Here is a 13898-nt window from a genome sequence, read left to right as displayed (position 1 = left end):
CCCTGGCCTTCCTAACCTGGATTGGAGGAAGAGAGGAGGGAAATCCCCTGTGAAGATATTCCGCTGCCCCCACCCGCAGAGAACTCTCGCTTCCTTTTATCCAAGCGGGAAAAGACTCCCAGGAGTTGAAGGCGGCAGAGGAAAACTTCTCCCTCGCTTGGCCGCCCCCGCTAGTCAGGAAGTTACCAGAACGGGGAAGCAGCGGGCGGCTGCCTGGGAAAAGAGGGCCTCTTCGGCCGGTTTGGATCATCTTTCCTGAGCAGAGACGTACGACGAACCGGAGGGGCCTGCGCGACAGAAGCCGAAAGGCTCCGCCGGTCACCCGCCTCGGCCCCGGAGCGCGCAGAACCACTCGGGCGCTGTCTCTTTCTTGCTCGGCATCCCCAGCAGCCCCGAAGCGGGGGAGGTGACCAGTGCCGGCTTCCACCCAGAGCTACTCGGGCCGCGAGGGGATTTGCGCCAAGAACGAAGCTATCCTGCGGACGCGCTCCCTGCACAAGTTTCTGCCGCTGCGCGGGGCTCTGGCTCCGGGGCTCGCGGCTTCGCGAGGGCTGCTGCCGCCCGGAACGTGCAGGGAAGGCAACCCTCAACCCCGCCTCGATGCAACTGAAGCGTCCCTCCCCCGAGGTCCCTGGAGGGACGCGCAGGGGCGGCGAGCGCTCGGGAAGGCGGCGGGTCCCGCCTACACTCGACCCGTGGGCGGCCAGAGGACGGTCCTCTGGCTGCTTCCAGGGGGCCCACCTCCATTTGGAGGCGCCGTCCGGTCCGATCCCCGCTGCCTGGAGCTCCCAGCGCCGGCCATGGTAAGCATGGGTTTTCTTTCCCGCGAAGCTTTCGCGTACAGGGGCGCCGGGCGACTCCGACGGCTGGCCGCGCGCCCTGTTCGGATCCCGGGCGCGCTCGGCGGTCAGGCAGCTCCGGCACGGCTCGCAGGCTTCTGGGACGGGTCGAGCGGACCAGAATCTCGTTCCTCCGCGCCCGCTCCCTTGGGTTCTCTCAAGAGGCGCGTCTCGGCCGGTGACTTCTGAGTCGCCAGTTCGCTGGCTGGGGTCGACCGGGGCGCGCGGGCGTCCTTGGGAGCGTCCCAGTTGTTCCAGGCGAAGGGGTTTGAAGTGGTCGGTCGCGGGGGGTGGGGTGGGGGACGTTTAGGGTTAGGCAGAGGCGGTCAGGCGGAGAACCTGTTTGCAGCCTCGCCGGTTGTTTCTTGGCCTCCGGCCAGGCTAAACCCGGGCCACCTGTTCTGACTCTTCCTCTGCCGGGGCGAGATCTGCCCCGCTGACCCTCGGGGGAGGCCGTTCCCTGGGAGGTCAGCTCCTTGGGCCTCGGTTTTCGGCTCCGCCGGTCGTGCTGCTGGCTCCTGGGCTAGCAGACTGCTGCTTCGCGGAGGAACCCCCGCTGCCCCTCCCCCACCGTCCTCCTCCTGGACGGTTCGGAGGGGCCATTTCGGCATGCCCTCCGGCTGCAGGTGAAACCCCACGTATCAGGCTGCAGCCCAGTTCTGCCTCTGGAGGTTTTTTCTGTGGGGAGCAGCAGAAAACCGGCGTCTACTTCTGGATTCCTCTCTGCCTTTTGAAGCGCAGGTGGCCTCCCTGGCTTTGGGAGCTCTCAGCCAGCTGAGGCTGCAAACTTCCTGGACAGGGAGGATGCAACTCACCCTGCGCTGCAGGCCCCTCTGCCCAGGTTTATCCTTGGCCGAAGTGCAGAAATACTGCTAGTGCAGAACACTGCTGGAAACACCCTTCAAAGGCCACATCTCACTGGTCCTCAGGAAACTGCACTTGCTGCCTCTGTGCTGGTCAGATTCCCAGGTTTTCACAATGCCTTTCAAGGGTTAGAAACCCTGTAATTCAGAGAGCACTTTTCTCAGTATGTACTTGCTCAGTCTGGGGGATGAGGCCTTCCTAGTGTCCCATGGCTAGGAGAATTTTGTATTCGCCACCCAGTCTTAATGGCAAGATGGGCATGTATAGGGATCAGTATAATTAATTAATTAATAACATTTGGGAGACAGCTCGTTCTATTGTGGCATCCTGCCTTTGAATCACCCTTGCCCTAGAGACCAAGCTGACACCAGTGTGATCTGGCTTATGGTGCCAGGTCCAATGCAGCCGTTAGCCCTTTTGAGGAAGGATGTGGGTTTTTACTTCCTCTGCTACAAAGATGCCTACATCATCTCTGTGAGATTCTCCTCCTCTCTCACTCACACTGATTCTCCCAGCAGGAGAAGATGTTGGGGGAGGAAAATAAGCAGTGGCAGAATACAGAGCTCAGCCCCTTTTCAGACACATCTCTCTCCTGCAGGGTGTTCAGCTTGAAGCCACACACTGGCCTGCCCAAGTGGCTGCTGAATTGTTATGGTTAAGGAGGTCAAAGAAAGAAATGTTAAAATATATATCAACTATAATTAATTTAAAATGAATTTAAGTAAAACTTATTCTCTTTTCTTCCCACTGCACACCCCCAATTTCCTTGCAACTAGAAGTGATAACAGATCAAGAACAAGAGGCAACCTCGTGCTTTTGAATTAGTCACATTAGGGGACTCATATGAAAGTTGTAGTGTAAGACATCTGGTGGGCACCAGGTTGCCAAATCTTCCTGCCCCGCGTGCAAGAAAACTATGGTGGTCCAGGCCCTGCTCCAAAATGCTGCAATCTTAATCCAAGGCAGCTGTGGGCCCCAGGCACCACTATTTACTCAGCTGCAGTGGGAGCTCAGCTTGGTAGAGGGAGAGGAGGCAATTGTTCAGTTTGTTTGAATGTGTTCAGAGTGTGTTAGTGCTAAAGGTCAAGGCCACTAGCTGATGTGGTTCCCCCCAGGGTTTTCTTAGTGATAGAGTCAAGAGATCTGCGGCTGCCCTTGCTCTGGGTTGGCTTTTGCTGAGTCCCCACTGTGCCTGCAGTGGCAGTGGAAAAAGCCTTCCAAACAGCAACTCCAGATTGCTGTTTCTGAAGCACACCTGGACCCATCATCCTGGTCTCTGGAGGAGATTAGGTAAGAGAATAGTAAGAGCCATTCAAGGGCGGGAGAGAAAAGGATGGACTCTCCCTTTAAAGAGAGGCTGGATGGCCATCGCAGTAGATTCCTGCACTGGGCAGGGGGTTGGATTAGATGATCTCCGAGATGCTTTCCATTCCTTCCATTGTAGGAGTCCACGGAACTGTGATACCAGCTTTAAGTATCCACTGCTTGGTCACAGTCTGGAAGAGCTGGATCACTGTGGAAACAGCCTCTGCTCATTTCCAGATAAGGGAGCACCTTGAGGCAAGGAGTGAAGAGAGCAGCTTCTGGAGGCTCCCTGGCATTTGCCTGCCCCTCACTTGTTGAAACTCCCACTAATACCTGTTTTCAGAATTTGAGCTCTGAGTTGCACCTTTCTGGGGTCTGCTGCTTTCCTGTTGCTCAGTTGCTTCATTGGTCCAAATAATCTAAAAGAAATTGAGGCATCTTGGTTGGCTTCAGGATAATCCCTCCTGCCCACAGGAAACGCAGCATTTCAGTCACCGCCAGCTGGCTTCCTGGCGTGTTGGGACAGGATCTCCCAAAGGCTTTCCTCTCCCCTCCTGTTTACAAAAGGCCTGAGTTGATGCTTCCTTCAGGGCAAGGACGCTTTTTCCCCAATGGGAACATTTGAAAAGTTTCCTGCAAGGATTCTTGCACGCACTGTAAGGCATTTTGAAAATGTATTCTCTGCTATGCAGCACAAGATGGGATTACAAAACACCAATAAATATGCGGATTTTAAAATTGTTAATTTGAAGTAAGCGTACAAGAAAGCATTATGAATGGTAGCAAAAGCAAAACCTCTTTTGTCTTTTTTAACTAATGGCAGAAGAAAAGAGAGATGTTAGCAAGCCAGGTCCTATAGCAGAGGTACACCAGCAAATGTGTCCCACTTTGTGCTGGTGTAAAAGAGTGGCATTGGGGGCACAGAGCCAACCCAACGGGAGGGGGAAGAATGCAGAGGCACCGGAGAAGTTGCTCTTCCAGGCACATGGAAGCCAGTGTCCTGACCTACTTCATGCAACATGGTGGTCCTCAGGTTGGGGTTTCAGGTTCCTAAAGGAAAACACAAATCCTGATACAGCTATAGCATGACTGGTCCACCAAGCTCTGCCATTTTTTACTCACATCAATTTGGGAGAAACAGATGGTAGAACCATATATCCAGTGTATGCTAATATCTACCTGGCTTCCTCATCTACACCTCTTCCCAAAAGCTCATCTCCACTTGAAACCCATGAAAGAGTTTTTTCTTACCTTGACTCCAGAAACCCTGACGAATGTCTGCCTGGAACCATCAATATGAATCCATGTCAGTTCACCGAACAAGTTCATTTTCTGGATGCTATGGTGAAACTGTGTAATGATGCAAAATAGGATCATAAATGAAAAATCTACTGACTCTGTGAATAAGTCCAGTTACTACCCTGAATACAATAAAAAATCCATTGTTAGTAGCCCAACCCTGTAACCTTATTTAGCCAGACTTGCTGTATAAAGCATTTCTCAGTCTAAAATATCTCCAGTGGGCAAAAATATCAAACAGATCGACCAAGCCAGTAATAATTTCTTAGAATACTCATCCAGAACAGAAACCTATAGAGCTTCACTTGCGATTGCCTTCATTCTTGTTCCACTGAGCAGCCATCATCTTGTAGGGCTTGGTTGGAAGACCATTTTGGCCAGTGGGCCCCTTGAGAGCCAAAGGCAGAGGGCGGCAGATGCAAAATGGCTGCCACAGAACTTGAGACAACCCTCTTACCAGAGGGATACTCCCAGAAGTACTGGGCCAGTAGGCCGGTCAGGGAAATTAAAACAAGGGCGAGTCATTGCTGGGCTCTTGGAAAAAGTACACCAGGAACTGAGCTTGACCTGAAGGATATTTTACTTTATTTCAGTATGTGGCAGTACTGGACCACCTGTCTGCATTCAAAAGCTGAGTAGGATCTGGCCTGCTTAATTCTGGGGTGGCAGACTTCCAGGGAATTAATCATGAGCCAGCAGTGTGCTGCAGCTGCCAAAGGAGCCAGTGCAGTTTGGGGCTGCAAAAAACAGGGATAGTATCAAGATCACAGGAAGTGATTATTCTGCTGGATGCTGCACCAGGCAGACCACACCTGGAATACTGTGTCCAGTTCTGGTCACCGTAATATGAGAAGGATGCTGAGGAACTGGAGAGAGGGCAGAGAAGAGTGACAAGGGTGGTAAGAGTTCCTACAAAGGGTGGTTAAAGGAAGTCGGTATATTTAGCCTTAAAAGAGAGAAGGCTAAGGGAAGACATGAGAGCCATCTTCCAAAGTATGAAGGCCTATCACAGGGCAGAGGGTGTAGATTTATTCTCCATAGTTTAACAGAAAGCAAACTTGAAATAAGGAATTTCCTGATGGTGACAGCTATTAAGCAGTGGAACAGCTTGCTTTCTGGAGTTGTGGGGTGGACCCTAGTGTGGTTTTCAAGCAAAGGTTGGACAGCCATTTGTCTGGGATGGTCTGTGGATTCCTGCTCTTGGCAGGGGGTTGGACTAGAAGACTTCTAAATTTCCCTTCCAGCCGTATGATTTTATGGATATGAGGGCTGTACATTGGAGTGGGAAAACAAGCCCTCTGGAAAAAGGCAATGGAGAACTACTTCTGTACTGAGATCCATGAAAATTACAGGGAGGCTTCCATGAAATCACCAGGAGGTAGACTGGGCTTGGAGTGGATTTCACCTTTGTTTTACCACAACACTCTAGCTTCTCCTGCCCCAGGATGCTTGCCTGTCTTTTTCTAGGCAGGTTGGAAGCATCAGTGCCCATCATTTCTATTTTCTAAGATTTCTGTGGTGCCCATTTGGGGTCCAGATGCATTTTTTGAAATGAAGATGATCCTTGGGGCTAGATGGCAAGGGGCCTGGTGGGTGCCAAAGGAAGCAGCTGCAGGCAAATTGGCAACCCAAGTCTGGCCAAGTGAGCAACATACAAATCATGTTAAATATATTTTTTAAAAAAATAGGTGCCCTGTTGAATGGTGTGCAGTGCTTTGTATTTAATTCCAAAAAGTTGCTTTTGAGCACACAAGAGCATGAACGTAGTCCATGACTGTGACTCTTTAAAGCAGCTGTGAAGGTTTATGCCCACAGTAAATGCTGAATCTGTAGCCTGAAAGAGCCTGAAAGAGGCTACAAGGTTCAGTTCTGTTTGTGGGAATGTTGAAGGTCTCAGTGATGCAGGAGGCCCTCTCTTTCCTGAGCTTTTCCATCCAGGGACTTCAGCTTCTATCCATTGTGGAACGTTCCCTCCAGAGCAGGCTCAGTCACGGAATCAGCCCTGGGTTCTCTGGCGGCCAGCCCAGGTTCTTTCCCTGGCAAGAATAAGCAGCCTTGGAAAGCCCCACGCGGGGGTTGGATTGGCTGCGATTGCTGGTTTGAAACCTCCCTGAGCTTGGAGGTCACTAATTCAGCAGCAGGAAGGCCGTACTTTGGGAACCCCTGATTTATAACATGCCCAGAAAACAGTAACTCATGCCCCAACCATGACTTGTCTAGATTGCTATAATACACTCTCGCAGGGGTTGCCCTTGGAGATGACTTGGAAGCTGCAGTCGGTACCAAATATGGCAACCTGATTGCTGATGGGGCAGCCTGCCAGTGCAGAGGAACACCCATTTTAAAGTCGCTACACTCATTACCAGATCTAATTCAAAGTCCTGATTGTTACCTTGGAAGCTCTACACAGTGGAGATGCAACTGGATCTGCCTGTCTGGTCTGGACACCCAGAGAAGGATGGATGAATGTGCCCTCCCCACAAGACATGCAGGGTGTGGAGGAAAGTGCAGGCCTTTTCTAGGGTGGCACTCCTGCTGGGGATCCCTGTCCCTCCGGAGTGGCTCCAACCCTCCTTGCATTTTGCCAGTTGATCTAATTACATCACAGCTATAGCCCAAGCAGATTCTGACTGCCATCACAGGATATTGTGCTTGTTCTATTCTTACCTATCTTGTTGGCATAATCTATTTTCTCAGTTGTTGGCTGCCCAGAGTCTGACAGGACTGGAGTGAATTATATGATTAAACAAATAAATAAATGGTGAAACTGTGCAGTTAGTATATATTTTTCATGCTTTCCCAGAGGCTTTGATATCCTGAAAAATGGCCTCTCTCTCCCCCCACCCCATCCCAGCTTCTTCCTGGCTTTGCAGGACAAATAAACTCATCAGCAGTGCTACATTTTGGTTTGGTAAAGCAAGATGCCAATCAGTGGAAACTACTTTAGGGACAGGAAAGGGAAGTTTTGTGGTGTTTCTGAATGTAGGCAATTGACACAGTCTGGGTTTCAGTCCAAAGGAAGGGATGGCTCCTTGGACCAAGCTGAGGGAGTGCCTCCCCCCCACCAGCCCCACTGGTCCCACCTACTGTGACCAACCTATCCCCTTCTGCAGGGTGAGAACCACCTGAAGCGATGCCAGCAGGAGGCTGAGGAGGTGACAGAGATCATGCTAGACAACTTCACCAAGGTGTTGGACCGTGAGGGCAAGCTTAGTGACCTGGACGAGCGGGCTGATGAGCTTCGTAAACAGGTATGGAAGGTGATGTGGGGAATGGGTGAGGCACGCTGAATCCCCAGGATGACTGGCAAGCTCTTTGTCCAGAGCTTTGCAAGGGCATCTGAACAACCAGCCGGGCCTTCCTGCCAGTTGGGATTTCAGTGGGGCCAGGCCCAAGGACAGAAGTAGTGTTCTCTGGACCTGCTGAGGAAGGAGGCTGCCTGGTTGTATCTAGGGCAACGTTAGGGAGGATGGCTATATCTTGCCTGCCTGCCTGGGAACTGGAAAGCTTCCTTTTACTGCTCTGGTTTACACAATTTCATCAGAAATCAATTCTGTGAAACAAATACTGGTAACCTTTAATCTGAGGCCATTCACACGCTTCACAAAAAATGAACTGACTTATGATTTAGCATAAACAGTGCCAACAAACTGATGGCATTTGCCTTGTTTTGCCTGCCTGCCTGCCCTTTCAGTGATTAGAACCTGTGGCTCCAAGTCATAAAGCAACTTCTGACGAAGTCATCATAACATTAATCAGAATCAGCTAGCATAATAATGTATAGCAGTAGGGTCTTACTCCCACTCAGTGGCCCTCAGTCTTTAGTAAAATAGATTTTGCATCCCCTCCAAGAGGTGCCAAACCACTCTGATTACCTAAGAACCTGAGTTTCCATGATGAATTTCCCCTTCTTTGCTTTCCTAACTCATTTCTTTCTCAGGGGAAGAAGCCATGAATTCTGCAGGGAGGAGGGCTCCCCCCCACCCTCAACCACGAGCAGCTCTTAGGCGTTATTTGGCAGTCCCTGTGTGCGTTTCACATGTAGCACCTTAATGGATCAAACATGCCCTTTCAAAGCCACACCAGTATTGACAGGGCTGTTGGCTATATCAGCTTCTGTCCACTTCCCTCTTATCACTAGGGAAGGTGTTGCTAGAAGCCTCACGGAGTGCTTCAGTCTAGTTTCTCTCAGCCAGGCTTTGAAATCAGAAGCAATGCCAGCAGGCTGAAAATAACTTTCAGGTAGGCATTTGCAGGGAACAGCAGTTGGGCTGAACATTTCTCTCACCCTGCCAGCTCTCCTGCAAACGTGGAATTGGTGCCATGTATTCTTAGGTTGGCCTCAGAAAGCCAGAGTCCCATCCTAGGGCAGCCCACAGGGCCCGGATCTTTTGACGGAAGCCCCCTCTCTGCCTGGAGAGTGTTCCCTTTTCCAGTGGCCTCTCAACTCATTCCAAAGCCAGCCATTCCAGGGGAGAAACTGGTGTGCAACCTTGCCTGGGCCTCAACTCTTTTCAAGCATTGGCTCTGTTGTGGGGAAGGCCTGATGGCTAACCTTCATAGCACGGGGCCTTGATCAGTAATTGCACCAGTTGCGCCCATTCCTGGACTGGGAGGCTGTAGTCACTGTCACTCATGCCCGTGTGACCTCCCGTTTGGACTATTGCAATGCACTTTACATGGGGCTGCCCTTGAAGAGCATTCAGAAGCTTCAGCTGGTACAGAATGGAGCTGCCCAGGTTGTAAATAGTGTCGGCTACTTGGCACATGTAACACCACTGCTTTGGGAGCTGCACTGGTTGCCGGTGTGTTTCCGGGTGCAATTCAAGGTGCTGGTTGTCACCTTTAAAGCCCTTCATGGCTTGGGACCGGGTTGCCTGAGGGACCGCCTTTCCCCAGTTGTTTCTACCTGTCCAATCCGGTCTGGCAGGATGGGCATGCTCTGGGTCCCGTCAGCCAAGTAATGTCGGCTGGCGGGGACCAGATGTGCCTTTTCCGCTGTGGCACCTGCCCTCTGGAACATCCTCCCTCCTGAGATTAGGATGACCCTGACCCTTTTGGCTTTTTGGAAGGCCTTGAAGACCTGGTTTTGTGCCTGGGCCTGGGGCCCGAGTGTGTGAAGGGCTCCGTTTCATGGTTGTGCTGATACCAACGGTTTTTTAAGATCTCTTGGCTGTATTTATATTTATATTTAATTTTCTGTATTGTTTTAAGTGTTTGATTTTTATTATTGTTAGCTGCCCAGAGTCACTGGTCTGAGATGGGTGGCTATATAAATTGAATAAATAAATAAATTAAATAAACAAATTTCCATGGAAGCCACTGAGAGATCTTCTGAGTCAAATGCCCATATTCACCAGAGTGAGACTGCAACTGCCTCTGACTGGTTTTCTTTTAGAGTTCTGCCTTTACCAAGACAGCAAAGACACTGGCCCAGAAGAAACGCTGGGATAACATGAAATTCAAGATCATCCTGCTGGCTGTGGCTGTGGTGGCTATCCTGCTCATCATCCTAGCCATTGTCCTCTCCTTCACTCTCTCTGGATCTGGGAGCCAGGTGGCACCAGCAAAGACCAGCGCTGGTGGTGACTGAGCGGCTGATCAAGTTCACTCTGGAATCATCTCCCCAACACCAACCTTCCAGGGGTTCGGGGCATTCAAGAGGTTATTTGGGGCTTTGGCAGGACCTGGCAGTAGCCTTGACCACTTCATCTCTCATAGTGGCATGCAAGCCCACAGAGAAAGGAAGCAAAGGGTGCAGCCCTCTTGATGCCCAGGACCTCAATGCCTCTTCTTCAAAGCACTCTTTTTAAATGCTATGGAATAGGAAGAAGAGAAAGAGAATTGTCCCCCACCTCAGGGACCCGGTGCTTTGGTGGATTGAGACAGAGTCCAGCCTGCTTGCATATGTACTTCCTGTTCCATTGTTCCTGAAGAGTGATGTGTACAAGAGAGATGTTATTCCCAGTTGCAAGGCAGTGTGCACCAATGCTCTCATTCAATCTTGAGAGGCTACAGCAATCTGAGCCAAGGCCTAAGACCCAGGCCTTGCATCTCCAGCTGTGCTTGGTGAAGGGGAACCTGCTGTTGTCTGCACCTTCATGGAAGGTGTACCCTACGACAACTGACCTTTGCAATCTGTAATCTGGGCTGGGGGGTTCTTGGCTGCACCAACTTGTGGAGGAGACAGTGGGTGAACCTGTTGCACACTCCCCCGCCCCCCGGTTAGGAAGTGCTGAGAGGTTTTTAAAAACTATTAAGCCTCTTAGGGTTTGTTTTGCCCTTTCCACCTTAAAATGGTGGGAACTGCCACTGATTTTTCAGCCCAGGCGGTTCAGAAGATGGGGAGCTGTGCCTATCTTGGGGCCCAAACCTGCCCACCCCGGGACAGTGCGACATCCCTGGATGCTTGGGGCCTCTTGCTTCGGCAGCCACGTGGGCAGCAGAGCGGGAAGAAAAGGCAGGTCTGAGCAATGAGGTGCAGCTGTGGGACGTCTTCTCCGGAGCCAAAGCCTCGGGGCGGGCGCCGTCCACCCGGTCGGCCCAAACGCGCGCCGGTCCCGCCGGGGACGCCGCCGGCAACCGGCGTTCCCCGCGTCTGCGCTCTCAACGCCGGAGCCCCGCCGGCTGCAGCTCTCGTTTCAGCGGCCCGGAGCGCGATCCCTGAACGGAGGGGGGCTAAATAAACAAGGCGCCGCTCTTCTGCGACCCGCGGACTCGCCCGCTTTCTTCTGTACGACGAGCGCGCGCGGTCCTCGGCCGGCCGCTTCCAGCCCTCCGCTTGTCTTACGTTTGCGCCCGCGGCCGAAGCTGCGCCGGCCAGCCTCCCTCGGCCCTGCCCGGCCCGGGAGACTCTGCTGAACCGCGAGCGCGGCGCCCGATCGGGTCGGCGACGGCTGCTTCCGCGCGGCCCCTTAAGCTTGACGGGGGTTAATCTCGGCCCGCCTGCGCGGAGCCGGCGGAAAACGGGACCCCTCGGGCGCCCCGCGAGCGCAGCGGGGACGGACGCGGCGCCCGGGGGCGCTCCTCCGCCTCGGGGCCGGCCGCCCACCCGCCCCTGCTCCCCCGAGCAAGCGGGGAGAGGAGCGCGGCTCCCCGCCTCTCCCGCCCCGCGCCCGGGCGCGCGACCCGGCCACCGCCCCAGCCAGCCCCGGGCCGCCCCAAGCGGCCGGGCGAACCGCCCCCGGCCGGCCTTCCGCGCCCCGCCCCGCCCCGTCCCGCCCAATGAGGGGGCGGGGCGGGGCTGCCCCGCTTCCGCCGGCGATGGCGTCGTACTTCGAGGAGCACGACTGTGAGCCGGGCCCCGCGCCCCGGGGGGACTTGCCTCGGCGCGCCCTGCTGGAGCTGGCCAGGTGGGGGAGGGGGCTCGGGGGAGGGGCGCGCGGCCACGCGCGGGCGGCGCCAGCCCAGCCGAGTCCGGGCCCGGTCGTGACGCGGCGCCAAGTACGCCGAGCTGCAGGCCGCTTGCCCCGGCCCGGCCGGGCCGGGCGGGCTCTTCCCGACGCCTGTCCCGGGGCTTCCGCGGCGGGAAGGAGGCGCCGGTCTCACGGGTCGGTTTCCCGTGCCTCCAGGTCTCTCTTCAACGGCCTGGAGATCGACGTGGGCTCCCTGCGGGGGGGCGACTGGGACCACCGGCTTCCCCCGCCAGCCGCCAGACGGGCTGTCGAGAGCCTTCCCGAGGTTCGGGTCACCGCCCTGCAAGCAGGTGGGAGAGGGGCTGGCTTTCCCTATGGTTGGGGGGAGGGATGAAGGCCTGCCAGCGCCTTAGGAGTCTGGATCGGGGGTGGGGCTGTACTTCTGCGAGCCGAAGCTGGCGAGCCGGACGGAATTGGGGTCTGGGGGGGTAGGAGGAGAGCTGGATGGGATACAGGACCAGCTCCTGCGCTTGCCCTTCGATGCCGGGGCGCAGCACCTTCTGCTCCAGTTCTTCGGCATTTGATCAGCGGTGGTCTTTGTGATTAGAAGGGGAGCCCAGTGGCGCGATGCTGCTCACTTGAAAACAAGGAACCGGGTCAAAACCCCCTTGACTGTGAAGGTCCTTGTTATCCAGGGGGCTTGCTGTCCAGGGGGCCTGCTTTCAGCATTTTCCTGGCCTCCCTCCCCTTCAAGTCCCCCTCAAATCCCCTTTGACAAAATGTCAAAAGGCCAACCCACCCATCAAAGTAAGATGGAGAGAGTTTGCAAAGATAGGGTCTGAGTTTTCTTGGGGATCAATTTGGGGGAGATTTTTGAGCTCAGAATTTGAAAGCATAGGCTTGCGGTGGTGTAGATGCTGTGTTGTTTCTCTGTCCCTCTGATCTGCCTGGTGCCCAGATAAGGGGCTGAAGTGTCCTGTATGCCTGCTGGAATTCGAGGAACAGGAGGGGGTGAGGAAGATGCCCTGCCAGCATCTTTTCCACACAGGCTGTATCCTTCCCTGGCTTGGAAAGGTGAGAAGCAGGGAGGGAGATGGGAAGCTGTTTCCCCGGCCTCTCCCCAGACACAGGTGCTCACACTTTTCTCCTGTCCAGACAAATTCATGCCCACTGTGCCGCCATGAGCTGCCCACAGATGATGAGCAATATGAAGAGTACAAGGAGGACAAGGTGAGTGTGGAAGGCACTGGTGCTGGGTTGAAACAGCAGCAGCCAGCTGCTAAGCAGCTCTACCTGGGTTGGAAGGACCCTGAGTTCACCTGGGGCCCAGAGCAGGCTTCCTTCAACCCTCCCCAAGACTGGGAAGCCCACATGCATCCAGAAACTCACCAGCAAGCAGGGACCACAGCCGGCCGATGGGTTACAGGAGCAAAGGCAAGGTGGACAATGTAATCTGCTGCTGGGAACGCTGGATAGAAAGATGCCGTGCTGCACCGTGTGTTGCAGGCCCTCACTTCACATTTGGTTATGGTATTTATAAAACCTTTTCAGGCAGATCTGACAGAGCCATTTAGATCAGAACATGGAAATGAGGAGGAAGCGTCAGGAGTGATTGTGTTACATTGTGACTACGGATATATGTGGTTACTCCCTTTTGCATTGCTTTCCATTCTGGTTCGGCAGGAACCTGTAAGCAAAGCAACTGTTCCACAAGGCACCATGTTGCTCCTGCCTTCATAATTTTGGCATCTTATCCCCGTGCTGTGGCATGAGAAACCGCAAAGTCTAGGGAGGGGTGATGTGCTGAGATTTGGGGTTCACAGGACGAACGCCTCTATTTTAATCTTCAAGGTTCGGAGGCAGCAGCAAGCACAACGACTGGAATATCTACATGGCATGATGTACACATGACCCCGCAGTGTTGCCATCGTTGTCTGGTGCAAACAACAGGGACTTCTGCAGTGGCAAGGGACAGATGCAGCTTTGGGGGGCAAGAAAAGCAGCACTTGGAAGGGACACCCTCTGCCCCTTCTCCTCAGGAGTAAACATGCAAACATTCTAAGTGCTTTTTCTTTCCCTAAGCCAGTCCCCAAACACACACAGCTCAGAGGTATTATTGAATACCTAATAAATAAATAAAGATTACACATGCCTGTTTTCTGATGCTGAGGTTGTCTGGAATTGCTGGGGCAGAGATGAGGGGAAACTGCCTCCCAGTAGGCCATACGCAAGGAAA

General features: G+C 53.6%; 2 protein-coding genes across 3 annotated transcripts; both read left to right on the top strand.

The window, feature by feature from the left end:
- Nucleotides 1-414: 414 nt before the first annotated feature.
- VAMP5 (vesicle associated membrane protein 5) lies at nt 415-11015 on the top strand (the record flags this gene model as incomplete). Its single annotated transcript, XM_088151906.1, has 3 exons — nt 415-803; nt 7421-7558; nt 9706-11015. Coding segments are annotated over 3 exons (722 nt in total), but the record flags the coding sequence as incomplete, so codon positions are not given.
- Nucleotides 11016-11570: 555 nt separating this feature from the next.
- Nucleotides 11571-13807, top strand: RNF181 (ring finger protein 181). 2 transcript variants are annotated; one of them, XM_088152145.1, is made up of 5 exons: nt 11571-11659; nt 11879-12012; nt 12621-12736; nt 12818-12892; nt 13514-13807. In XM_088152145.1, exons 1-5 carry the CDS (start codon nt 11571-11573, stop codon nt 13571-13573), a joined length of 474 nt encoding a protein of 157 aa, XP_088008271.1. In that variant the 3' UTR covers nt 13574-13807. The 2 variants fall into 2 exon arrangements, with proteins under 2 accessions (XP_088008271.1, XP_088008270.1); XM_088152144.1 differs by having other exon boundaries at nt 12621-12892.
- The last annotated feature ends 91 nt before the right edge of the window (nt 13808-13898 follow it).

The sequence above is a fragment of the Python bivittatus genome, unplaced genomic scaffold (genome assembly GCF_059951505.1).
Source record: "Python bivittatus isolate LINGU-HERP-01145 unplaced genomic scaffold, Pbiv_v1 ctg000680_np1212, whole genome shotgun sequence".
NCBI lineage: Eukaryota > Metazoa > Chordata > Lepidosauria > Squamata > Pythonidae > Python > Python bivittatus.
The sequence above is the reverse complement of the archived record's forward strand: the minus strand, read 5'-3'. Positions and strand labels throughout refer to the sequence as shown.